General features: G+C 38.3%; 1 protein-coding gene across 7 annotated transcripts; it reads right to left on the bottom strand.

Annotated features, from left to right (window-relative positions):
- Positions 1–1742: 1742 nt before the first annotated feature.
- spag9 (sperm associated antigen 9) lies at positions 1743–27239 on the bottom strand. 7 transcript variants are annotated; one of them, XM_023348920.1, is made up of 32 exons: positions 26731–27239; positions 22981–23101; positions 19874–19944; positions 19700–19788; positions 19422–19572; positions 16300–16389; positions 15478–15613; positions 14587–14680; positions 14384–14505; positions 12697–12711; positions 12396–12453; positions 12147–12299; positions 11169–11220; positions 10949–11079; positions 10818–10874; positions 9757–9921; positions 9551–9680; positions 8755–8844; positions 8514–8630; positions 8255–8429; positions 7952–8167; positions 7608–7697; positions 7487–7535; positions 7244–7360; positions 6947–7027; positions 6342–6409; positions 6018–6166; positions 5762–5933; positions 5484–5597; positions 4445–4621; positions 3526–3663; positions 1743–3224 (listed from the first exon to the last, which is right to left on the bottom strand). In XM_023348920.1, the coding sequence occupies exons 1-32, from the start codon at positions 27028–27030 to the stop codon at positions 3106–3108; spliced, it is 3807 nt and encodes a 1268-aa protein (XP_023204688.1). In that variant the 5' UTR covers positions 27031–27239; the 3' UTR covers positions 1743–3105. The 7 variants fall into 7 exon arrangements, with proteins under 7 accessions (XP_023204688.1, XP_014326993.1, XP_023204684.1 ...); XM_014471507.2 differs by lacking the exon at positions 12697–12711 and adding an exon at positions 13179–13190 and having other exon boundaries at positions 7487–7697; XM_023348916.1 differs by having other exon boundaries at positions 7487–7697.
- Positions 27240–27336: the final 97 nt, after the last annotated feature.

The following is a 27336-nucleotide window of genomic DNA, read 5'->3' as shown; positions in this document are numbered from 1 at the left end:
TTCCGTCTTTAAAGCTGAATACAGCGGGTATTTTCTTTTCCACGTCTAAAATGAAACGAGTTGATCCTATCTAGCCTCCCAGCTGTAATTCAGTCTGCCATCCAGGCTCAGAATCCCTCGCCTGCGTGACGTCAGAAAGCTCATTGTGTGCCTGTTTGCGGCATCGTTGTCGGCTCATGTGTGGCTGAAGAGGATGAGGGTGGGTGGGAGGTGGGCTCTGCACTGTGATGTCAGGGAGTTGATTATGTGTGGAGATCCTGCATCGACACAAGCTTCACGGCCTCCTACTGGCTGAGAGGAGACCATATGGCCTGACTGATTGTTTTCTGTGTGCACCATGAAGAGGACATCCAGAGAAAATTATGTTCTGAGTTTGCTTTATTATTTCAGGTGATACAAACACATTTTTGGAAAAATAGGTATGCTCTATATGTGGAAATCGTATTCCAGTTAACGACCATTCAGGTTTATATTTAACCCCATGGTCAGGTTTGGATAAACAGTTACTCTTTGTGATCCTTAAAGGATGAAATCTTCTAAACTTCTTACCTGTCGAGCCATTTGGAAACAATGCATGCTGTCTTGGAAAAAAATAGCTAGGCCTATACCGCCCCCCTGTGGATGAAACCATGTTATAGTTTTTAAACGGGACTCAGGGTCCTCCACATTTGATGGCATTTCTGAAAAGATTTTTAAAAAGCGATTGTGATTTTTTTTTTTCCTTGCAGAAGCATAATTTGACATGGAAAAATCTGCTGCAGGTTTATTTTAGAGTTTTGTAGATTTCTTTTTATCTCTCCTTCCTCAGTGTGTGAGCTGGCTTGTTCGTTTTCCTTTATTCCCTTTGACTGTAAAAACGTTTTGCTTTCATCACGTGTTCTTTTGTCTTTCCCATTTTGAAGATGGGCTAAGAGACTTAGGCCTTTGTGTCGCATCATGTTTACACTCCTGGGAAGCAGGACGTTATGGATTGCTAGCAACAAGTTAAATATTCGGATGGACTTGAAATAGTACTCTTTCTATCTCCTTATTTTTTATGAGGTGGCAGAATTCATGTTTCCATAAATTGCAGTTAGTCATTCATGTCCTGGAGCAGCAGCGTATTTGAATTAGATGTTTTGGGTTCTTATCCAACATCCTGGAGGACTCGTAGCTGTGGTTATGGAGTCATTTCTTTCTAATTGTGCATAATGGCTCTCAGTGTGGTTCATTTATGGTCCAAAATCTCAAAAGCATGATTTGTTGATCTGTTTGGGGTTTTTTAGACTACGGTACTTCATGCAATTAAACTTGGTTCCATTAAAGTGATTTGGATTTATCAGTTTAGCATTAATAAAACCTGGGTGGGGATCAAGAAACTGAACCACAAAGCTCTGGTTAATAATCACATTAGTGATTAAGCGAAGAGCAATAACTTTTGTATATTAGCCAGGTTGGTTTCAATTTTTATACATAAAAAAAATAAAATCATAATTTGCTTAATGATTTGAAACATTCACATATTACGCAAAAGCAATAACATAAGGAATGTTTAAGGGGGTAAATATCTACCTCCTATTGGGCGAACTATTGTTGAAGTGAAGTTGTAAGAGCTGAAGAGCTTTTTGTTTAAAAGTGAATGGACAATTTAGCACAAATCTACCAGCATAAGGCCTCAATCCAAACTCACATCCAATGTGGCAGAATTAAACTAAGATTTCACAGATATTAGTTGTTATATTCAAAAGAACACAAACACACACTTGCTTGCATTAATCTAATTTATTTAACCATTATTAACAATCATGTAAACTCATTGGACTATTTTGTTCACAATAGCCTCCTATGATATTTTGTTCATGTAGAAAGTTACATTCTGAGTCCAAACGGGCTCCTTAACAGAGGAGAAAATAAATACTGGAATGGCACACACGCACAATATAAAGTTACTGCTATGAAATGGACTTGGTGTCAGACTTGGCCCAGCTCTGTTGATATAAAAACAAATTAAAACATCTGCAATCGTAGAGCCATCCTGCTATCATATTACGGTCAGCCTTTAAAAACACTCTTTATGGAAGTGTCTCCCAAACGAACACAAAAAAAGCAATAAAAATATGAAAATTGCCTTTAAGACCTCCAATACAGGAACAAATTAAAAAATAAAAGAGATGGACGGGGAGATTCTAGCGTCACATGAATAAAACTTAAAACCACCTATTAATTCATAAATTCCTTGAGTCAAAAATAAAAATGTCCCTTCGTCTTCTTCCATCATTTGGTTACTGTGACGTCCCTGAAAAAAAACATTTGAACGTTTTTTTTTTCTCTTCACAAAATTAAGACGCAGTAAATAACATTACTTACACTCGTACTCCCCCAGACTGTAGGTGACTAACATTTAACATTTTAAAGTGCCAATGAGCTGACGCAGACAGGAAGCACTGAGCTGATGGCACCGGTAGCCATTTACTTATTTTATTTAATTTTTTTTTTCCACCAATGGGACAGAGGTTTGACTCTCACGTGGCCAAACGGATTTTAGTGAGGACACCGGACTTCCTCATGCTAACTAATGCTAACTTGGTTCTTCTATTCACAGGAAAACCTCACCAAAGTGAAAGGATGTTTTTTTTTTTTTTCTTGTGGCAACCTGGATATTAGAATTTAAATTGTAAACCAGTCTCTGAAACAATGTTTTGTCCTATTACTTTTTACTCTGTCAATGCAGAAAATCACAAAAATATCCTTTTAATCTTCCATAAATGAATCCTTTTAGGTAAATATTAACATGATCAGTCCAATCATGCTGTAGTGCGATCTTCTTCTTCTTCTTCTTCTTCTATACCAGCGTTGCCAACATGCAACCCAGCAGCAGGGGGCATTTGGACGGTTTCCACGTGTTAACATAAACATGAGCTTACATATTTCAAATATATGAGGAATAAAATGGTACAAAACACTGAATAAAAATAATTAGTTTTTTTTTTTTTGTTTTTGTAATTGTTTTGTTTTCTTTACAAAGAAGTTGTCTAGTCAAGCAGAGAGGATAGTGGAAAAACTCAAAGCAGGACATGTGAGCTCGCTGGACGGCCCCATGGCTGATGTAGCAGTCTGCAATGATTTTTAGTCGTGAGGGGTCGCGACCTGCCAGACGATGAGGTGGCTTCGCTCGGCCTTGGCGGGCGCCACCGGCTGGCTGCCAGCCTGCTCAGACAAACCGTCCAGCTCGCTGCCTTCATCACCTGCGGAGGAAGAAGATGAGTCAGATAAACAATGTTCAGTCACGGTAAACAGGCGGGACATAAGCTGTAGTGTTTTTACTTTAAATTTGTTTCCTTACTGTGTAGAAAAATACAAAACACCCCTGGTAAAATGCCTGGATGTGTTGATGTTAAACAAATGAATGTATGACAAATCATTTAAAGACATTTATTACATAGATTGAGACATAATACTGGACAATACACCAGAGAAGCACCGGGCATTACAGTGGAGCTTTGCAGACATTTAAGAGTCGCTGTGTTTGCAGTGTGCTGGACCCACCGATTCTAAAATCAATGTAACCTTCTCCTCCGCTCATGACCAGGAATGTTTTGGGCTCCGAATTTGCCGTGTCTGAGGATTCAGATGGAGGATCATCAGAACCTGAATCTGCACTGCCTGGAGGTGGCATCGCTTGACCTGGGACAGAAAGCCAAATAAAAAAATAAAACAGAGTTTTTGTACAGATTTTTTCTTTCACGCACAATTGCAAATATAATCCCTTTCATTAAATGAAAACTACAGCTCTGAAAATCATTCTTCTTTACTTTTCTGTTGCTACTTACTATGTTATCCTGGTCAAAGCAAAATTTTGCACTTAAATTTCAGCTAGAAAATATAACATCACTAAGACTAAAGAAAATCTTAGTAAACTTGAAATAAGACATAGCTAACAAGTAACTTTTCAGCTACTGCAGATGTAGGAGTGAGAGCTTGTTTTAAGTCAATAATTTACTTATAACAATACATTTTTCCAAACTGTGAGAGAATTAATCTGCCAGTGGAATTAGTACTTTTTCACCAATGTTAAGAAATTATTTACTTTGAACAAGCTCATATATCTAGTTGAAAACTTACTTTCAAGTTAGTTTTATTTCAAGTATACTACGATAGTTGCACTAGAAACTAGACAGAAAATACTTAGTAAAATTTAGTTTCTATGTTTGTTTTGCAGGGCAAACAAAGCTGTTTTACTTCATCGCTTATAAGGCAAAGCAAGTTTAGTATTTATTTATGTAGCACTGTTCATACACAAGGCAATCCAAAGTACCTTAGAGGACATCAAAGGAAAGACAGAAAAAACAAAACCCACAAAAGAATGAGCATAAAAGAAAAAGATGTTATGATATAAATATTCACGCCTGACATTACACTCTGCCTTTTCTTATCAACACTTGCCTCGTCAGCCCTCGACTCTCACCTGGAACTGTGACAAAGAACTTCACCGCATCCCGATGTCCGTGGAAGCAGAGCTGGGCGTGGGCCATGGAGCAGTACGGCACGAAGCTGCACGGCACGGCGCCTTCTGAGCAGTCATCACTGTAAACCCGCACAGCACTGCCAGGGCGATTTGGCACTATACCTGTGGTCTTATTAGCTGAAGCAGGAAGAGAGGAAGATGTTAATAAAATGTGTAGATGTAAAAACAATTTGTGTATTTTGAAAAAAAATTGTCTACTAAAAGGACCTTGTTGAAGTGAACATGACAAAAGTCCAGCAATTTAGAGAGCAGTGTCCATGGCAACGAAAGTTTTATTTCTAATTGTGACCAGGATTCCAATCATTTCTGCACTGTCTGACCTTGTTTTAGATGAAATATATGTGAGAGGCAGGCAAGTAGAACAAACATAGTGGCTGGAAAAGCAGGAAGGGAAAAAGAAATCATGTTGGTATCCAGGTCTAATGAAGCTCAACTCTTGATACACATTGTTCATATCCTGTATGATTATATTACTGCTTTTTAGAGCAGATTTTAAAAATTACAGCATATTTTTATGTGGCTCGCTTGAAGAGCTATATAGGTGTGTTTTTGCATTAACAAACATGCATTCTACCTGAATATCAAATAAATGTAATTTTTTTTACAATAAGTATATAAATTATTTTGCCTTCTATATGTGAGTCACTCTGCAAGAACTGCTTAAATATTCCCAGTAGTGGGACAGAGCAGCTAAATCGCTGCTTCTTAACCGATAAGATGCTCAAAGCAAACTGCTAAGTTTATGAAGCAGAAAAACGAACTTTTATTTGAAGTTCCGCCTGCAAATTATGAACTGGAACCGCATTGAAATATACCAAGTCAACTTATCAATGAGTCGTATCAAAATTGAGAGAAAACATGTTAGGATTAGCTCAGCAATTTGGCAAAGTCAGGCAATTTTGGTGCTGGATGTAAATGTTTTTGCTCTAATTCAACGCTCTACATCTTTGGATAATGTTGGTATGAATGTTTGTGGTACCTTCAGATAATGGGATGGAGATGATGACTCCATTTCCTGTTCCCACCCACAGTCGGGTGCAGGAAACCACCAGAGCTGTGATTCTCACAAAAGAGAAGCCCAGTTTACCGGTACCTGGAATGGAAGTGAGAAGAAGCAGAGAGAAACAAGTTCAGGACTGCCTAAAAACACACAGGTGGTAAAACGGTAATAACCGTGTTCTAGAGCGATAAACATGATCTCAGATAACTTTTATATGGTTTTATGAAACGAATCTGGGTTGTAAGCAACATTCATACCCAGCATTTTGCTGACGTAAGGCTCAATGTCCACGTCTTGCAGGTGCTGGTAGGTGTGGGCGTGAAACAAGCGCAGGGTTGAATCCAGTCGGATGGACACCCAGATGCCGTCTCCAACCCAAGCCAGTTGGCGCACCTGACTCTCTTTTCGAGGATGAGCATCAAAAGATTTCTGAAAATAAAAAAAATATAAAAAGAGCAATGAATGTCAAGCATTACATACCTTTTGCTAACAGGGTTCATAGAACTGGGGTACCTCTATCCTCATGGCTTTGGGCTGGATGACGTAGATCTTATTTCTGTAGCCACACCACACCTTGTCATGGACTACTGTCATGCAGCGGATAGAGTGATGCGGCCGCCCCAAATCCAACAGGTGGTAGTTGGTCAGATCCCACTGACCGTCTGGAAACAGCAAAAAAATAGAGTAAATAAACAGAATCATCATTATGAGCCTTTGTAGTTTGAGCAAAGACAATTGTAAAAGAAATAAATTCCACATGATCCAAAGATAAAGATAAGATAAATATCCAAAGATAACATTAGTTAACTCTTCAGATGCTGCATGTTACACACTTACCAGTTCCTCTGTGGAAAATTGCTAATGTCCCATCAGCCAAAGCTACCAGCACCCTCCCTTTAACATGCCTGCAACAAGAAAATCATATAATTTAGAGAGATCTATTGTATGTTGGTGTATTCTCCACAATTATTGGCACTTCTGGAATAAAGCCTTAAAATAAGTTGATATTTAACTACAGTACCAATATTTACAAAAAAAAGTTCCACCATATCTTGATCACATTTCAAAGAAGGAAAAAAATCTGGACTAATAGTGAGTTTCACATCAGTGGTTTTACAAAAGGAAAAAAAAAACTTTTTTAATGTTGGGATTGTTCAGCATTTAATAAATGTAGCAATATTAAATATTGTTTTTTTTAATATCCTAGTAGGAGATTACACAACTTCAGTAAAAGACTCATTTCATAGAATGCTTCATCTTCTTCCTGTTCCCGTTTTACCCATGCATAGTAAGTATTGTAAGAGAATGCATTGTAAATTAATGATGAAATTGGTTAAACTGAGTGAATAAACTGATACATTAATTGATTGGTACACCATCACCAGAGGTGCCAATAATTGTGGGTGGTTCTGTATGTGTGGCACATCTGACACTGTACTTACACTATGCCGAGGATGGAGTCTTTGAGCTTGATGGCATGAAGACACTTTCTCCATCGAGCCACAGACGAGTGGACATACAGGCTTCAGGAGGAACAGAGAGACGAATTTAAGACTTTAGTAGTGGATTTTGAAATAAAAATAAATAATTTAGGTCATAAATAATTCAAATCATCAGATTCTGCACTTATTATTAAGGTGTCATAACTTCCTTGCAATAAACTTTCTCATTAATGGAGGCACTGCCCTTTCATATCAGCTAAACAAACAGCGCCCTCTGGTGTAGGCTCCCATGCTCACCATCCGTTCTGAGCTCCCAGCCACATGGTTGGAAGAGCGCTGCTCATCCTCAGGACTTCACTATCTGACGTTTCCATGGCTTCTGGTAGGGAAGGCTCACCGTCCTCCCCAGAACCCCTGAAGGGAAAGAAATCAGCAAACGTCTGATTACATAATAATTTACCAATAAATGCTATCAGAGTAAATCCAAATACTGCACCCTCTGTCTCAAGTCCCATCCTTTTCAGAGCTGATCATTCTCACCTCTGTGCTTCAGTAGGACAGGAGTCAGTGGGTCCCACCCCCAGAGGGTCTGTAAACACATGTTCAGTGTAAATCCCCGGCTGGTTTGGATCTGCTCCCTGATCCTCCTCTCCTTCCTCACCAACACCGGCGTTGGCCTCCGTCGCTTCTGTTGCCTCTTCGGCAGTAGGGACCCCGTCCTCTGTTGGGCTTGTCTCTCTGGACAATTCAACTGAGGGAAGAGAGAGTTAAATGATTGATGAAATGTTAGTATTTCAAACTTATGAGTCAAAGACTGATGTCTAGAGATTTATACAACACAAGTGTTGAAATGCTATTGATCAAAATAAGCTGCACTGAATCTAAAGATGTCACATCCACTGAAACTAAGTGTTTTAAAAGACGTTTTTGTCTCTTTTTTTGGCTGTGCATAGGTACATTATGTTCATGTCCCTTTAAAATGCTGCAGGAAGAATGTACAGCTACCTGAGCCTGAAGTGGCGCTGTACTCCGCTGGCTGCTCATTGACACCTGAGCTCGCCGTCTGAGGAACGGCGGTGACACCTTCAGCTGCCGCCGTCCCGTCGCTGCCCGTTGAGCCCACACTGGCCACGCTGCCGGCCAGCGACACCCCATCCCCTTGACTGGCCTCTGGGTCCTGGGGGACCTCCTCCCCTGCAGGGTAATCTGAATCCAACACTCCTGAAAGTAACACACAAGATTATTTTTTTAACCTACTAAAATATGTGCTAAATCAAACTGACTATGAAGAGTGAGCCGTTCACCTACCCGGTACGCTAGCGATGCAAATCACATGTGTGTTGCAGGCGTAGAAGCTGTCAAGCAGCTCAGTGGGCTGGGTGGCATCCACTACCATGACTTTAGTGGAGGAACTGGTGCTCATGCACACCCACACACGACTGGACATCTCGTCCTGGACTATCGGCTCCTTCTCCCCTTTCTCCTGTTTTTCAACGCAACCAAATAAAAATAAACCAACACTCATCTCTCATTTAAACATGACATTAAACTTCTATGAACTCCTCACCTTGTTCTCTTGCTCCAGCTGGTCCAGGCTGCTCTGGGAACCCTTTATCTGCTTCGATACCTCTAAGGAGGAAACCATCCGACCCCCAGACAGGTTGACCCCTGCAGCGCACCACAGCTGATGAACAAACAGAGAGTTAGTTAAAAATATCTTTTCAGAAAAAAATAAAATAAACCACACACCAAAAGTCTTAAAATTTGCTGTTTTAATATCTGTATTTTCAAACTCTTCACTTGTTTACCTTCATAGAAGCATCTTTCTGGTCCAAAGGTCGGAGGTAGACTGGGACAGGTAAGTTCATTTTGTTTTCCATCTGCCCTCCATTTGCAACCTGGAGAAACAAAACCAGGTAGAAGAAACCAAACGTATGTGAGTAAGAAGAGTAATTAGACAGAAAAATAAGAAAGCATATAAAATATGCCTCATCTGAGCATCAACTGAAGAGACTAATGTTAAAATCCAGAACATGAATCAAAAATTAAGGCAATGAGATGAAAACATTTTAAATAGATACAAAAAGATGAGACGCAACAAAATGGATGACAATCAGTCTTACTTGTGTCAACACTGCCTTGAACAGTATTCATACTTGAACTTTTTCATATTTTATCATTTTACACCCACAATTTTTCACCTATTTTACTAGGACCTTTAAGTTTGATACAGCAGCACAAGGCTGCGAATTATAATTTTTTCAGATTTTTACTAATATGAAAAAGGGGCATGCATTGGTATTCTAGTATATCCAACCTGGAATCTGTGGAAAACTTAAAAAGGGATGTTCACATATTCATCCAATCTGACTTATTTTGAGCGATTTTGCAAAGTATTTTCCCAGGGCATCTACTGTAAGTACAGATCCACACCACACTTTTCAGATTTATATCTGAAACAAAAAAAAGTTAAACTACACATCCTTTTTCTTCTTCTTGACATTTTGTTCACTAAAACAACCTAAAATAAAATCTCAGTAATGTGCATTGTGATTACAATGTCAAAAATCTGTTTAAAAAATGAAAGCCTGTGAGATTTCTCACCTTGTGTTTGCCCGGCAGGCTCCATCCATGCACAGTAACCCGGCCGTCCTCTTTCTGCATGTGGGCCTTAACCTGTCGGTACTGGGCTTTCTTCTTCTCCTTGTGCGAGGGTGAGCTGCACTGCTCCGTTCTACATAAATGTAGAGAAACATTGTTAGCCAACAGGTGCGCTGTATTCATGCACTCCATGTCATTTCATCACTCACCCTTCATTCATGAAGTCAAATATCTTGGACTTCTCAGTGGGGAACTGTGAGAAGGTGCTGCTCCTCTTCACCAGGCTGCCTGGGGAGTTGTACTTTAATTTGGACGGATCTTCGACGGTCTTCATGGCCGAGGAGCTGGAGGAGGAGCTAAACAGTCTGCTGAAGCTGCAGGGGGGTGAAGTTACAGAAAGCCGAGAGGGACACAAAGCAAACAGGAGTGCAGGGGAAGAGCAAGGCAGGGGGTCACCAACCGGACAGTACAGGAGCACCAACATTTGCTGTACCATGACAAACAAGGAAGCATGCTAGGAGTTTTAATATAACACTTTCTATGATATCCTTATACAGTCGAACTAACAATAAAACAACCAAATAATTATGATTTCCAAATTTGGATCATCGACTGTTGAAAAAATCTAATTTAAACACATCAGACGTAACTGACTGTGCATTAAATTTCATTCTGATTCTAACTCTAATTAAATAAAATAAAGCATCTGACACATCTGCTGAAGACTTTTGGGTCCTTACTGAACTACTCCTCATAATAGTAAATAATACATCTAATCATCTCTAAAAAGATCTATATATAAAGCAGAAATGTTCTCATTATGGAGTCATGAACAGGAATTTTAAGCAAGAAGCATTTGCATATGTGGTCTACCTGCAGCCTGCTGCAGGTAGACCACATATGCATCAAAAGGCACAAATAGAATAGAAAAAACATCAAAAGGCACAAAGCAGGCAGGAGATAAGAAAGATCCAGGAACACAAGGAGAGTCTTCTCTAAGAAGTTAGTAACATCAGCAACCAATCAGTGCAATGACTTTGGATAAAGATACATTTAAAACTCAGGAACAGTTCTTTGCCAGTAGAGGGAAGTTTAACAAGGTTCAACAAGGTCAAATCCTCTTTACCTAATGCTGCCCATTCAAAACCAAATCCAGAAAAGAAAAGAACAGATTTATGGGTTTAAAGAAAAGTTAGCTTGAAGAAAAACTTGGTTTTCTGAGTAAAGTCATGAGGAAAGTATGAAATGAAGCACATTTAGAAGGACTCACAACTGCCAGATGCTCGATTTCTTTTTTTCTGTGAGAGCCGGATTTTCTCTTGAAGCCCTGCAGGAGAAGACATAATGACTATTGATGTCTACAGACGCACAATTAAAAGCACATGCAGTTATTTTAGTGACCTGATCATCTCCGTCCACCTCACAGCTTCCTGGAGCTCCATCAGCCGCTCCTTGTACTGATTCCTCTCCATCAACACTCTGGCCATTTCCACCCTGGTGAAGCGCTTCCTCTGAGCTGTTGGAACCTCACTCTGTGGCAAGGCAACACAGAAATATAGTCTTTATCTTTGGGACAAAAGCAAGAACATCGACAGCGTAGATGAAAGTAAAAGATACTCACATCTTCTTCATCTTTGCTTTTCTGTTTCACTTCCTCTATCTCCTGTCTCACTCTGGAAAAGATCAATTACTTCACTTAACTGGATGCACCAGAAATATTTCGCTGTTTATTAGTTTGTAGTTCTAAAGAGCTATGATCAAAAACTAACACTGTTGTCATAAGCTAATATATAAATCACAAGAAAGACTAATGCATAGTTTTCATGGGTCTTCATGGGTGATATGCTATCCTCATATTGTCTTCATGTATTTTTTGGTTTAATAAAATTTGTCATGTTTTTCAATGCACCAGCAGAGAAATATAATTTCTTTAATGTACAATAACAACAAAGAAATTGTAGCGAATTTGTTGGTGCAATTGTAGTATTTCTTCAGCTTAAATCAGCTGAGACAAAAAATACCTTCAGCTGCAGCAGCAGAGCAACATGAGACAAGAGACCAAAGTTTGGTTGACATTGGTCAGATTCGAAAGCAAAAGTCAAGTCTCTAAAGTTTTTGTGTTACTGTGGTTTTCCTGTCACATTGTTTCCTTTGTTACCTCGTATGCTAGCACAGAATGACATGTGATGTTTGTGTAAAGGTGAGAAAAACAAGAGGAAGGGAAGGTTAGGACATTAAGTCCTGCTATATTTTTGAAGCATCTGACTCATTCTTTATGTCCTCCATGACAAGTTTCACTGAGATCCATGGGTGAAATTCACACTGTTCTGCTGTGTCATGACTTTGCAATGATATGACCAATTCATCTTCATGTTTATTTTCATATTACAACATCAACTGATGCCTGGGAATTATTTTCTCTGCTCCTACGGGGTCAAATAAGTATTAGGCAACAATATTTGTTAAACTTACCCTGTACTTCAAAGCTTGGCAGAAATGTCAGGGTATAGAGCTGAGCTACAGTTAAAAGTTCCTGAATATATTAATTGGAGACATAACAGCTGTGGCAGCTATATACTTGTATAGCTTTATATCTTACTTTTTCAGTTCATCCTCCAACTCTCTGTTTTTCTCCTCCATCTTGTTTTTTGCCAGCACCAAAGCCTCCATCTCTCCCTGCAGCACCTCTTTCTCACAGGTCAACTCATCCACTTTCAGGATCAAGTCTTTATTAACCACATTCAGAGCATTCCTGAAAAAAGAAAACAGCCAAAATTTAGTTATTGTACAGGTAAATTTAAGTAAATTCAAAAACTCTTGTGTTTTTCTTTTTTTTTTGTATACTCACTTTGTCTCAAGCAGCTGTGAATTTTCTTGGATTAGATTCTCGACTTCGCGACCCATTCCTGAACAGAAGAGAGAGCAACACTCATGTTTCAGGAGACATAAAATCTATTTTAAAAATTAACATTAATCTAAAGTTCTAATATTTTAGCACTACAACTACAAAATTGTATCTAATATTAACAAACACAGAAAACCTCTACTGGGATATCTACTACATTCACAAAACAACAATGACACACAGCAGCACAGCACAGGTCACATGACTGACCGGAGAGAAATGGATAGAGCAGGTGAGGTCTTACCAATCAAACTAAGGTCTGAGAAAACCATGCAATCCGAGTCAGGCAGAAGAGTAAGAAAGAGAGATAGAGAAATGGAGAAAAGCATGAGACAATGAAATGACCAATATGATGAAGGAGTCAGAGCTAAATCTTTAGCAGCAGACTCCACAACCCATAAAGGAAGAGCTGCTCCCAAATGTCTTAGGCTGGTTACATTTGATTATTAAAGCATCAGAAGACAGGAATAAAAATACGAGGCTAAAAATATACGGCCACCGCTGAGAAAAGAAAGGATTCAACTCCATCATTCATGCAGGAAACCTTGTAAAAAAAAAAACAAAGCTGAAGAATAAACTGTGTTTTACTAATGCCAACTAACATAATGAAAATGAAGGTTTGAGGTATAACAATGGTGCATATGAAAGAGGGTGACTAAAGAGGAGAAGTCAAGGGGGCATGACAGAAAACTGTAAATCAGAGGAAAAGGTTGAGATTATACACACCAGAGTACTCCACTGGGATTATGGATAAAAGCCAGAGAATGGGATACAGGAGAGAGAGAGGTGATGTTACCATGGATACATGGCTGGGAGAGTATATAACAGCTGGACCAGAGCACACAGTGGGGAACAGAAGTGTGGAGCAGGTGAAACTGGCCACTATTAACTATATTATGCTGCGGGTGGTGGTTTATTTTATAATATACCGGTTAGGACAACTAGGATTTACAGTAATTTGCAGAAATATTTATGCCTCATTTTGTCACAAAACATGGAAACCAATATCTGTATATATTGCTATTTCTTGTCACAGACCAACTCAAAGAAATGCATCATTCTGAAGAGGGATGAGTCAGATTAAGCATCATAGATAAGCACAAATATCAGGAAATTTCCAGCCAATATTTCTAAGAACTCCACAAAATCTGTGATTTTGATTGCAAAAAATAACAAAAACAATCACAAAATCCAGGATGAACTGATAATAATTATAGACTGAATTATAAGCAGGTAGATCCAATTCAATAACTAGATTAATTCTAGGTATCAGAGTAGATTGGGCCAAATGCATGTGCAGGCCACATTTTTCAGTTGTTTATTTGAAATAAAAATATAATAACTATTTTTTCATTTCCCCTCCACTTCACAGTTTGTCACTGCTTTCATTTGGTCTAGAACAAAGAAAAGGAAACACAGAAGTTTGTGGTTGTAAAGTGACAAAAGGTTCAAGGTATAAATACTTTCCTACAGCTCTGCAGCTGGCAGTAAAGTTAAAAAGATTAATAATAGCAATAAAATAATGTTAGTGCCAAGTTAAATAACTGTTCTAAACTACATGGCAAAGTTAAAGATAGATCAAAGTCACGCATTGTGATGGTAAAGAGTAAAAATCCAGGACCCACAGTTCACCTTTCCTTCTTAAAATGTGTGAAAGACAAAAAAAAAAAAATAGAACAGTGTGAAACATTTTATCTTGACGACTCAGAAAACACACAAAACGTCAATGCTGTTTACATTCTTTCTTTGACCATGGTGTAGTCTTTAACATAGCATCCAAAACTGAAAATGAAGCTTCATTAGACAAATGTAAATATTACAGGATAAAAGCAATCACTTTCAAATGAAAACATTTCATAGCAGCTTTTTCCATACAAATCAGTTGGAATATCCCCAGGAATGGTTTCTGTTCGAACGTAGTTTTAACTCACCCAGCAGGTCGGCCCCTTCGTCTACGTCTCCTATGAGCCCCGTGCCTGCAGACGACAGCTCCTCAAACAGGGAGTCTGTGTTTCGGTCAAATGCCAGGTTTTCGATACCTTTCGTGGGAGTGCTGGAAGAGTAGCCGTAATGAGAAAATTCTGTTTTAGAGCATAGAGAAAACTTGATGCAAACCAAGCGCCTGTTGCTCTACCTGCAGGGTTTGTAAGAAATCAGATCCATGTCCAGCTCTGGTGTGGACTCAATAATGTCCTGCACCTCTGTGTTTTCCTCATTGTCAGGCAAACCTACACAAGACAGAGAGCACACACAACTAAGAGAGGTAAGAGAACAAGACGTCTTGTTGAAAACCAAAAGGTTTATAGCTGGGAGTAAAGAAAAACATTTTCATATATTAAGTTTGAAGGTGTGTGCTATTGTATGTGAACGAGAAAACCTATTAGTGGTTCTTACTGTATTTAGAAAAGCAGTAGTTAAATAGTTAAATATTTTTATGTGATTTTATGAAGATGTTGTGTCACATATCAATACAAAACAGTGCATAATTCTGAATATATATAATGTTCAACAATTTGTCTGCAAATAAAATCTTAAAAGAGAGCAGAGTCCAATTTAATCTGATGTTTTTACAGTCTATCTGTGTAAAACTAAACCCACAGCTTCCAAATAGAGCAGTAATTGAATGGGGAAGATTAAAGTGTATTCATATGTTACAATGGCCCAGTCAAAGCCCAAACCTAAACCCAACTGCAACATATGATCTCCATTCAATGTGAGTGAGCTTGAGCTAGATTTTAAGAAGAGTGGAGAAAATGTTTGTCAAAGATGTGCAAAGACTTGCTGGGAAAGATGTGCTTTACAACACTCAGCTGTAATTGCAACAAAAGGTGCTTCTACAGAATATTAATTAACAGAATTGAAATCCAAACCACCTTTCTCAAAGTTTTGCATGTAAAAAAACACGTATCAATTTGCATCGGATTTAGTTTCGGATCCCCATCTCGTTAGCAAAGCAGATCAAACCTGAATAAAATACTTTGAAGTTAAACAACAAATGAATGACGCACTGGATGCAAGAACGTACCGACTGATATGGATCTGGTTCCTGGTGCAACCTGGACCTCTGTACTCTTACTGTCCCCATCTTCTCTCTGTATGTCTGCGAGCGTGGATGATATCGGCGTTGCCAGTTTGGAGCCAGCGATGTTTGACAGTTCATCCTTTTATGGAATAGGCAGTTAGTTAAATAGAAAAAATTTTAAAGGATCTAAATAAAATGGCAAATTAAGCCAAATATTATAAAATGAAAAGACAGATTCAGGTCACAAGACGTACAGAACAAACAGATAAAAATACAAAGTCGACAAACCACTACAGACTGTGGAGGGCTTAGCACAACATCTATGAACAGCTACACAGAAGGGATTTACACAGCAGGATGAATCTACACGACATTAATCCATGGAGGATCATAAACTAAAAGCTGCTTCCGAAGAAATCTTTTACAAAACTACAGCATTAGGAGGCAGAGAGCAAGCTTTAAAGGTTTGTTATTGTACAGTGGCATGATGGTTAATGAACACAAATGAAGCACAAGCATAAAGCAACTAAAATTCAAAACTCGCACCTTTTTAACTGAAATGAAAAGAGGCCAGATGCAACCAGGCTGTTGTTGGCGTTAACACGTAAATAATTAAGCAGTTCCCATATGTGGACGCAGGTTTTGCCTTCAGACAGAGGCATGGTTGCATGTGGCGCTGCACAGCACAGGGGGTTTCTGAGGTGAGGTTCTCTAAGTGATGCAACTATTTGGAAAAAGATGAAACTACAGCCGACACGCATGCAAATAACAAACTGTGGCATCGGCAGCCAGAGTGCCGGCCGGCACAGACACTCGTCCAACTACCTTGCAGTCGTCTGCCAGTGATTTTCCCCAAGCAGGGTCCTGCGCTCTCTTACCCTCCCTTTCCTTTTGGGGGTCGACAAAGTCCAACTGCTTTCAGGAGGGGGTAGGGGCGAGAGTAAGAATGAAGCTTGCATGTGCAGAAGCAGTTCAGCAGAAATGTAGACACTGAAAAGTGTGCATGACGGTGAAGTGAATGGAAAGCCTGTGAGCTTATGTGGTCACTTATGTGGAAAACTATTAGTGGTTCTTACTGTTTGGCTCAGAGGAGACTGAGTGTTTTGAGATGACCTCAAGAAATCAAATTCAGTTTAAAGATTTAAAGAGCAAAACAATGAGAAAACAACAATAATATATTGTTGAGGCTGTTTGTGTCATGAAAATATTTTTCACTAATCTTTCATTTAATAGCTGTGTTTGTAGTTCAGCTACCAATGATTGTTCAACTGAAACATCTTTACTCAGTTCGTCTCTCGTTTTTCCTCAGCGTAATACCGCAAATAACAGCACCACAAATTATTTAAATTAGTGAAATATAGAAAGAGAAAAAGCCATTTGAAGCGCAAATAAATCTAAAAATGATTTCTGTATTTTCCAGTCCACAATTAAAACTTCGTCAACATCAAGTTACAGTAATTCTTACTTGCAACAATTTTGTCCAGTCTGCACTCTGAAACCACAGAACTGAAAAATGACACGTATCTATATCAAAATAATGCGTAATCACTTTATTTGAGGAAGGTTAAGATATTTATGGAGTGGGATGAACTAAACACTTTAACTTCTGCGGATGTTGCAAAACTCTACCGCTTCAGTTTTTATGGTGGGAATTTGCTTCAAATCTTGATTGAAATGAGGAGTGTTGAGAAATAAATTTAAGGATTGCACAAAATTAAACCTGCAAACAGAATATTATGTTTAAATATTCTGATTAACCAACATTTCCCATTTATTCCCATACTTTGGGAATAATGTCTTCACACTCTCTGAGCTTCAGTGTCTTAATCCATGTCAGAAAATCATTAGCATTAAAACTATAAATGCAGAGAACCTCAAATACAATCATAAAGTTGTAATTGCATTATTATATGTACTGAGAGATTAAATTTGATATATTTTGCATCTTAAATTGACTAAAATCTCATTTGAACTCTATTATAGCTCTGCCTTAGAATGACCTGCTGGCTTCATTTCAATGGCCTTATTGTTAGCTCACAGGAAAGTGTTAATGAGGACAGAACAGCTGCAGGATGCTTGCTTTAAAAGGAATCAGTGCTTGAAATCATTCTCTATTTGTCAACCATGATTACCTCTGGAGAAAATCATTGCTTTGCATCAAAGCTTCACAAGCAAAGATATTGCTGTTAGTAAGTTAGCACTGAAGTCAATAACTTACTGAATCACTACTAACACTAAGAAGAGACATTTAATTGCTGCAAAAATACTATTTAAAAAAATAAATACTGTAAATATACAATTTTTAGATGCAATGAAATGGTTTTATTATCTAAATAAATGATATTGCAGACAATGACTAACATGCAGCTACATGCATGTAATTAAATGCAACAAATATATCCTTAGGCTGCAGGAAAAATGTGAGACATAAATAAATATGACCTCACTGTTAAACCAAAAAAGCCATTGTTCATAAAAAAGCTCCTCGTGTTAAAAAAGTACCAAGTTTTTACAGGCACTAAACCTCCTGCAATTATATAACAGCCAATCGGATTGCAGCTTTCTCTCTATGTGACTGGATATGGACCATGCATCGGCATCGCTCCCATCATGCTTTGCTCTGCAGAGCTAATGTCCCATTTTTAACAACAATAACAGCAATAAAAGAAAACTACGGAGTGATGAAAAAATTCTGCCACGCTCCCGGTCCGAACTGCCACACACTCTAACATACTGAGCAAAAATGCTTGTTCTAATATTACTGTGTCATTGAAATAATACCAAAAAAACATAAAGCTTAAAATCAATCCCAGTTTCTAGACTTACATCAATTAAAAACTCTGATACTCGCAACACACAATGTTGTGGAAAACAATCTGCTCACTTACAGACTCCAGTTTGCTTCTTTGTCAAACTGGCATGTTTTGAATCATCAAACTAATTTTATAATCAGACAAATATTACTAAGTAATTACAGAATTCTGCATTTACAATAAAGTTTAATTTATTAAGGGAAGAAACTATCCAAACTGTGTGTTTGGAAAGTCAGTCATGCGAAAGCTCGGAAACTTGGAAACTGCAGCTGCATGGAGGAGCTTGGTCCTTGAAGTGGACACTCGCTCCTTCCAACCGTTTTGTACAGCTGAATGGTTGCCACGGGAGATTCAAGGATTTCTCAAACATGCATGAAAGAATCGAGGAAACACTCCAAGTGTGTTTTTGATGACGGAATGACATCAAAGCATTATGTAAAGCTCAAAAACGTTGACTTTACATAATACTGCCCTTTAAATGCGACAAGAAAATAACAGTAACATATCCGTAAAGAGGAAAAAGCATTTTTTCACAAAACTGTAAATTATTAGTAGAATCAAACTATAGTGAAAAAGGTAATAATAATAAACATTTAAGTGACACATTTAATTATCTCCACTGGCCACTAAGGGAGAGGCAGCTTGCATATTCATCAGTGGTTAAAGGAGAGTTTGACAACAGAGGTGGCCTTGTCAGAGACCAACTAAAACACACACAACCCCCATCAAAGACACTCTTATTTTTTTAGTGGATCAGAGCCTAAGCTAGTAGGTCAAAATGCTTCAGTAGAAAAACCTGGAATAGGCAATACATGTAGTTAAATAATTCAATCAATTTTGTATACTTATGTTTTAATGTGAGATGTCAGTTTGCTTTTCATGATGTTTCTAATTCAGAATGACAACCAATGGGCAGAAAGACGGATGATTTATAATTTCATCAACTGCAAAAAAACGCCTAGTTTGGAGCTCAGAACCTGACATATGAAGACAAAGGTCCTTGCATGACACAAAGCCTTTTTCCAAATGTCTTTGTGTATCGGAAGCCTGATGTTGCTGAATAAGACGTGAAACTACTCTCTGATGGAAGAATCTCACTAAAATAATCCAGGGAGGACCGACCAAGACACTCACCTTCAGACTAGTGTTGGAGCACAGCTGAGCTGAGTCAGTAAACCTCCAGCCCTCTGTGCCTGGCGTCTCCACTCTGGTGTGGGAATCTGGGATTATCACAGATGCTCCGCCAGAGGAGGGGAAAATCCCTAAAGAAAGAGGCCGTTCTCTCCTAAAGGGATGTTTCAAAACATGGTTTGAGATCACAAGTAGCAAGTCCCCAGACAAAAAGAAACGAGACTGAATAAATGTGAACAAGTTCCTATCCATCCAACCCAAACAATGCAAGTTCATCTCACCTGATCCGGCCACCAGTCGTAGACTCTGATGTTTCATTTATCTGCTGCAATTTGATTCTCTCCACATGCTCCATGTAATTATGGATCATCTGTAGAAGTAAAAGCAAAAACACTCAGAGAATATTGATGATTTATTCTATAATATTCCCTTCTCTCCTCTTTCTTTCTCTGCACCTCGGAGTGCCGCTGATGCAGAGAGTTGTATTCCTTCTTCAGTTCCAGCTCTCGCTCTTCCAGCCTGCTGACTGAATAAGACAGAGACACTTTTCAGTTTCATATGGTCATTTTTAAACATGTAAAGCAGGGAGAGATGCCAGAAATACATGGAATACCAAAATATGTGAAAGAACAAAACGACACAAAAATAAACTTTAATGATTTTTAAAGCCTGTACATGATTGTTGACTTAAATTTCTAATACCCTACGTTATAAATTCAAGTTTATAAATACTTTTCACTCATTCAGGCTAACCTTTCAGGAAGCAGAGGGAATAATATCAATGAAAAAGGTTTCAGTGTTGGGTCGACGCACAAAATGGCAAAAATACATAATCCCTTGTTAGTGTACCAGCTTTAGACTAAACCGTGCTGTGAGCTGCTGCTGCACAGATTTACAGAGGAAAGCCTGAATACTATCAATTACAGCTGCCCCAGCTGTAACCATGTTGAAGGATGATGTCTCACTCGAGTGTGGATTTTGACACAAACGGAGGGATTTTATTTAGCTGGTTTGACTCATCAAATCTCAAGAGACGAATATGGAAGTGAACAGAGATGCGTTGCGCAACTTCTTGAGTAAGAATATGACAAATTAATGTGAAAAAAAAAGTTCTGATGCTGCTACATTGTACGTTATATTGGACCATCTATAGCTTTGACTATAGCACCTAGTAGCCATGCTGTTTAGTTGGACTTAAGAACAATAAAAATATTTTTTGCGTGCAAATAAAAAGAAAAATCTGATTACTGGCATTTGCTTCTGCTTGTGGTGCCGATCTCCAGCGGTAATTGGGCAGGAGATAACTGTGCTTAGGAATATTAAGAAAATGCTATAATATTGCCCATCTTAAAAAACTGCTTGGCATGAGAACATTCATCCTGCTCAAGAGATCGTTGCTGAGAAGCTAAAGGTCACAGACAAATGATGTAAACATTGCACTGTAAAACAAAAAAATTTACAGTCAACTTATTTTCCCTATGTTCAGTGCAACTAAGCAATATATGTAGACAGACATTTGTTAAAACTGTTACATCCATCTATACAGGATATGCAAAAAAAAACACAGGAGGAAAGGAAATTACATCATTTCCTTCATGTTTAAAATGTGTTCAGCAGACTTTTTGTTTTTTTATCGCCCCCCCCAAGGGTTTTTTTTTTGTGGGGTCTAGTGTCCCTTTTTCAAAGTAGGCTGACAGGAAAGGGGGAAGGAGAGGGAGGAAGACATGCGGTAAACGTCGTCGGGTACGGGAGTCGAACCCGCGACAGCCGCGTCAAGGCCACGTTGCCTCTGAAAGTGGGTCACGCTAACCCCTCCGCCACCACGGCACGCCCCAGCAGACTTTTTATCACCTGTCACTTACAGGTGACAGGTGGAAGAATGTCTATATAGATAAACATTGTGATTATGATAAATATTAGGAATATATTATTATTATGCAATTGCCATTTATGAATTAAAGCAAAAATAGAAAAATGATCAAACGTAAACATTGAGAAATTTGCAGGAATAAATGCTCTGTGTTTGATTCATTCACATCTGTTCAACATAATGATCCTGATCACGCAAACCAATCATATTCAGATGATAATAAGACAACTGCGATGAGTCTGGGCAGTTCTCTGGCACATTGAGATTGTGTTTAATCCTGTACTGACTAATACCTATCGACTTCATAGTAGCTGTGGACTATGACTCTAAAAGCAATCAGATCAGGCACTTCAACGTGCAGGAATGGATGAATGATTTACCACAGGGAGTGGCAATGATTTAGCTCCAACTCCTGACCGATCAAACTGCGTGTTCACTGAAAGGACGACATGTATTCTAGCGCTCAGTGAGTCAAAGAGAAACATGAATACAAGGATGTGGGAAAGTAAATAAGCATCTATCCTATTCCAAGCTCTAAGTGAATGACTCACTTTAACCAGCTCTGCTGCTTTGTGCACAACTAATCCAAATTTTTCCACCAAGACAGAAAGTATTAGCCAAATTCTCCTCTGTCGCTTAATCCAGTGAGATGAGTGGTAATGCACAGCAGTATTATAGGAAATGACACAAATCCCATAATCCCATTACCAATTGCCAGCACAAAGACGGATCTGAAAAGTATACATCAGGTATTTTGGCTTTATATCCTACTACAGGCAGTCCTCCTGACCAAATTTACATGGACCAACCGACTTTCAGGTTGTCAACATATTTTTAGTAAGTTCCACACAATTTCAGACTCAACATAAACATAAAAGTGAATTATTAATAGGAATTTATGGCAGATTTACAGTTTTTAATTCTTGAAACTGATGATTTTTCATTCTCTGTTTTTCCGTTCCACACTCACCTTTACCTAGGTTATGTAGAGACAATCAATTATTAACAAGAGGATTAAACTGGATGTACAGACAACCAAGTAGAGAGGGTTATAATTTATTCTTTTAGGAATTATAATTAGGTGACAGACATTTAGGTTTTATGATCAGTGTTCAGGCATTCAGTAGTGAAAGTGGGTAAGGGGTTTATGAATGCATTTTATCAAACTACCATGAGCTAGGGATAGGCATTTATCGTATTGTTTATCAATTATTGTGAAAAATTTCTTAGCATAAGAATTTTGATTTGTTATTGTCATGATAAATTTCAGTTATTAATGTTAAATAAGAGAAAAAAAATGACAGTGTGTCCAGAAATGTTATTTTTGCTATTTTGTCCACGTTTTCATTTTGAAGCATTAATAAATATTAGTAATTTCAAAAATATCATAAAACTGAGTTACTGTGTGCAGTTTAGTGATATAAAATCAGGGTTTTTTTTAAGTATGTAGGGTTCTTAAGAAGCCTAGTTCAAATGGGATGGTTTTCCAAACACAGTATTTGTTTATGTGGCGCTACTGTGCCACAAAGTTATACAGTTACCTATAATATAAGTAATAAATAGTTTTCTCTAATCATAATCTTTATTGCTGTCACAACAGTGCTACAAAATCTTGTGATAAAATTCTGAGTACACATCGCCCAGCCCTGCCATAAGCACAGAGAATCAGTGCTTTTGTCTGTGTGTGCTTACTCTGGTCTGCATAGTTCTTGATTTTGAGTTCCAGTTGCCGTGAATGAGACTCCATCCGGTCCACATGGTTCTGCAGGTCCTTCTTCTCCTGCTCATGAGTGTCTTCAAATTCAATGAACTTCTACTCAAAACAAACACAGACAAACGCAGAAGGCTCAGTCATACAAACTAGAATTCATTTCAAAGTCATCAAATCTTATCTAGCATTCACAATTTGAAACGAGTAAAGGTTTTGTTTTGTTTTGCTTTTCAGTAGCAATGCCACTGTTACACAGGATCATTAGGATTATAAGAAACCATTAACTATTTTTGTGCTAAATGATTTAGAAATGTCTGAATTATAGATAATATATTTCAGTTTTTTCTGGTCTCCTTTGGGCGGACTCCCTGATGGGAAAATATGTGGTATCTGCATACGTCCACTTCCTGTCCAGCCAAGCAAGCCAAGACCCTGATGTCGCTTTCCTTCTTCCTGTTGGCACACAGCTCTTCCTTTGCTTTGAAGAACAAATACTGAAACAGCCTTGCACGTCGAATGAATGCTGAGTAAAACAATATCTTCATTAAATGTCAATAGCTTTAAAAATAAATGTGTTTATTACATATCTAAAGTAAAAATGTTGTGTTATCAATAAAAGCAACACTCTGCTCTAAAAGAGTTACTAAAGCTAACTTGGAAGGAAAATCAAATCCATAATCTTACTGCTGATTCCATGAAAATGTTACGAACTGGGATGCATTATTCGTTCTGCTGGATAGATCCCTGAACGTACACAAAATCAATTTTTATCTAGTAACTAATTTCCATCATTTAATTTTACCTCTGCGTCTTTTAACGCATTTGTGTATAAGAGAAAATACAATGAGTAGCATTAGATAAGAGCTAATCCTGCTGTAAAGGCCAGTAAATGACTGTTTGTGGAAGCTTACTTTCTCACTTCACTACAAACCATGAATTCAGTAAATGAAATGCAAAAAAATGCAAAAAATAAATTAGATTCATCTGGAAGCAGCATCCTTCTTCTAGTGCACTTGGGCTCTTGTCTGCTGACGCTTAAAACCAAAACAGTAAGACAATAGGGAAAAAAAGGAGGCTGGAGGATGTTTCTAATTTGACAAAGGATCACATGACCTGGAAGTAACCAGCAGGCTGGATGAGTCCCTTTCCATTCACTCTTCCACAGAGAAATTAATTTAAAAAAAATCACCATTAATAATCTAACAAACATCTTTTTTATAATTTTAAACCATTTGTGTTTGGACTGAATTTACTCTGTGTGTGTTTGTGTCTCCTGTCTCCCTGCTTCTGTTAGCTAGCATGTGTTGCATTCTGGGACAGCTTCCCCACTGCGGCAGAGCCGTGGGCCAAAGACACAAACTGTGGCAGACGCTCCGACTCGCATCACATCGACGTTTACACAACACTGTGGTTCATTGCAGACACCATAAACAAACACGAGCACAAGTTGGGAATTATAATATTTAAAACAGATGACAAGTACGCACGTTTGCCCTGCAAGTGTGCTGGAAAGAAAAGGAAATTTCCCTTTTTAAATGCATAGGCTACTTCCCTTGTTTTTTTACATATAGGCTTCATTAGAGCAGCCTTCAATGGTTTGAAATTAGAATGATGGAAGAGAAAAGACAGAGATTATAAAGACGAGGTTTGCATGGTGGAAGCTCAAATATGATAAAAAGCATCACACTTAGTGGAACAAGCAGTTGGAAGAAGCAGCATTTTACTGCTTAACTCAAAAACCACAAGCAGAGATCATCGATTTCAAGCTTTACAAACTCTTAATAATGTAATAGTACAATAAAAACAATAAAAATATAGCTTGCAACCACTGCTGGAGAAAGGAAAGCATAAGGCTGTGAGGATGTTAGTAACTGACCTAACCAATGAAAACATAAAAATAATCATCAATGGATAATCTGAAATTACACTCTGTTAGCAGGTTATAGCTGAAACAGTTAACTATCTCTACTGCAGCTTCATACCTTCTTTGTTTTGGTCATTTTGTAACCTACTTTTGATTTATTTAATTGCCTTCCATAGGGGTTTTGCTCCTGCTTTGACAGCCTACGATATAAAGCAATTTCCTATATTCTCCTCATAGTTTGTTGTAAAGATGTGTGGTTAGACAACTCTAATAAATAATAGGATGTTTACAGTTGTTTTGGTTTGACCAGAAGTCACAATCTCTCATATCAAGAGTTGACAAGTTATAAAATGCAAAGTTTTCAGAACGTAACACACAGATTTGAACCTTTTCATGACTATTTTTTTTCCATAATTCTTGAAAATAGAACTACTCAGATAAAATAAATGCATATTTGTTCATAAATTAGTGTGAACTGACAATAGAAAAAGATGAAATAGAAGCAGGCAAAAATGTGTGAACACATGCATTTAACATTTGCATTGTTTCTTAGCATTTTTCCAGAGCTTACAACTGCTTTTTTTTTATACCACTGTGTTCCATATTACTAATTTTAGGGAGAATTAGCATATCAACTGACAACGTTTCTAAGTATTTGATCCCGAATCCACTCCGAGGTTATACAAGTTGTCTCCCGCCATGTTTTCCAAGTTTGCCCACACATTGGCTGTTAATCTGCCTGTGCATGTATTAGTGTGCAGAGTCAGACTATGTGCAGAAGCACCCAAACTATTCACAATTAATTGTGAAGATTGTGTGAATATGTAAATAGATCAAATTCAAACAGGAGAAAATCTTAAAGGATTTTAAGATTTTCTTAAAATCCTTTTTAAGAAAATTTTAATCATGATTAATCATGATTAATCATAATCATGATTAAGGTGATTATGTATCTTAATCACCTTAATCATTAAGGTGATTAAGATACATATACTTACTAAACCAGTCATTTACAAAATTAGTGCATCTTTTAGTACATTAATTAAAACTGCTATTTTTTCTACAGTGTTCCACTTATGACTGAAGTGTAGCCAGTTATTGTTTACAATTCAGTCTTTTGTTTTACATTCTGAATTCTTAATTTTTTTTATTTAAGAATGCATAAACAATAAAGGTTTCATTGTATTTACTTTCATCATCCAGAAAGCAGAACTTAATCATATATAAGGCTCAAAAGCGAAAACCTACACGGTTACTATCATCTTTATTCTTACTCCAGCTGAAAGTACTTCAACTTTGTGCTAATTATACTAGCAATAAATGCCTTCCTTTTGTTTTTTAACTATTTAAAAATCTACCTAACATTAGAGCTGGTGATTAAGGTAAATTTATATCAACAGCTGCATGTTGTTTATGTCTATCTGTTTTAGGCATTTTATGCACAAATAAAGGAGAGTGAGGGCTAAAATCGCTGAGTCACGTCACCTGCTCCTTCATTCTGGTTCCCACGGGACTCAGACGTGACTTCACTATCTGATGCAATGACTAAGCTCGAATATTACAGGTGTATCTGATAGAAGGCTGAGCCTACATGGCATTTTTGGTTGTGCTAGTGTACTACATAGTGACTAGTGTGTTACTGCACTGACTCCTTCACCAGAAAACCCGTCCACTATAACTACTGGGTCTTCTGTTAGTCTTGTTTACATCCTCAGTGAGCTCTGTGGATGCTGCCACGCCACGTGGATTCACCACTCAGGGATGCTGGGAGGAGAATGCACCTCGGGCGGCTCTCGCTAACCTCCAAAAAGACAACAGCTCGTTTTTTGTTTGTTTGTTTCGTGCCCCCCTCTCCCTTTCAGCCCACCTCCTCCGCATGTTTCCTCAGCGCTTTCTCCCGCTCGTACTGGGTGATGAGCTGCTCGTTGTCCTCCTTCAGCAGCTCCAGCTCCACTTCGTGCTCCTGGTTCTCCGCGAACACCGAGTCCAGGTTCTCCAGCACGGCCACCACCAGCGGCATCAGCTCCTTCACCACGTCCTCGTCGTACTTCCCGATGAGCCTCTCGAACTCGCGGTAGATGGAGCTGGCCAGGCCCGAGACCCGCTCCGACATCATCGCAGATGTCCCCGGGTCGTCCTGGTACACAACTCCGTCTTCCAGCTCCATTTTTAGTCCTTTTCCCTTACAGCAAAAAGGACCGGCCGGTGTGGGGTTTTGTCCGCGTTACCCCGCCACTATGAACGCATATATCCCCTAAATTAAAATACGTTTTCGTTAAAAAAACGGACACATTTGTAACGGCGTACAGATATATAAGCTACGTGGATATCTTCCTATTTATTCCTAGCTCGTCTCGTGCTGCCTTCAAGTGCTCTCCGAAAGTTTGGGCTTTCAATTCATCCTTAGATAAACACCACAACGTTTAGTGTTCAGACACAAAATTGTGTTTCATTTGCCGAAAAGCACAAATAC

This window comes from Xiphophorus maculatus, chromosome 16, assembly GCF_002775205.1.
Source record: "Xiphophorus maculatus strain JP 163 A chromosome 16, X_maculatus-5.0-male, whole genome shotgun sequence".
NCBI classification, from domain to species: domain Eukaryota; kingdom Metazoa; phylum Chordata; class Actinopteri; order Cyprinodontiformes; family Poeciliidae; genus Xiphophorus; species Xiphophorus maculatus.
Note: the sequence above shows the minus strand (reverse complement) of the source record. Positions and strands in the feature narration are given on the sequence as shown.

What these genes read in the sequence shown, in the direction of transcription:
- spag9 (XM_023348916.1), bottom strand. Translation starts at nt 27,030, where the DNA reads ATGGAGCTGGAAGACGGAGTTGTGTACCAGGACGACCCGGGGACATCT. An exon ending in CACTGGCAGACGACTGCAAG is followed by an intron (nt 15,614 to 16,299) that starts GTAGTTGGACGA and finishes ATTCCATAAAAG; the next exon opens with GATGAACTGTCAAACATCGC. An exon ending in CAGCGCCACTTCAGGCTCAG is followed by an intron (nt 7,698 to 7,951) that starts GTAGCTGTACAT and finishes CTCTTCCCTCAG; the next exon opens with TTGAATTGTCCAGAGAGACA.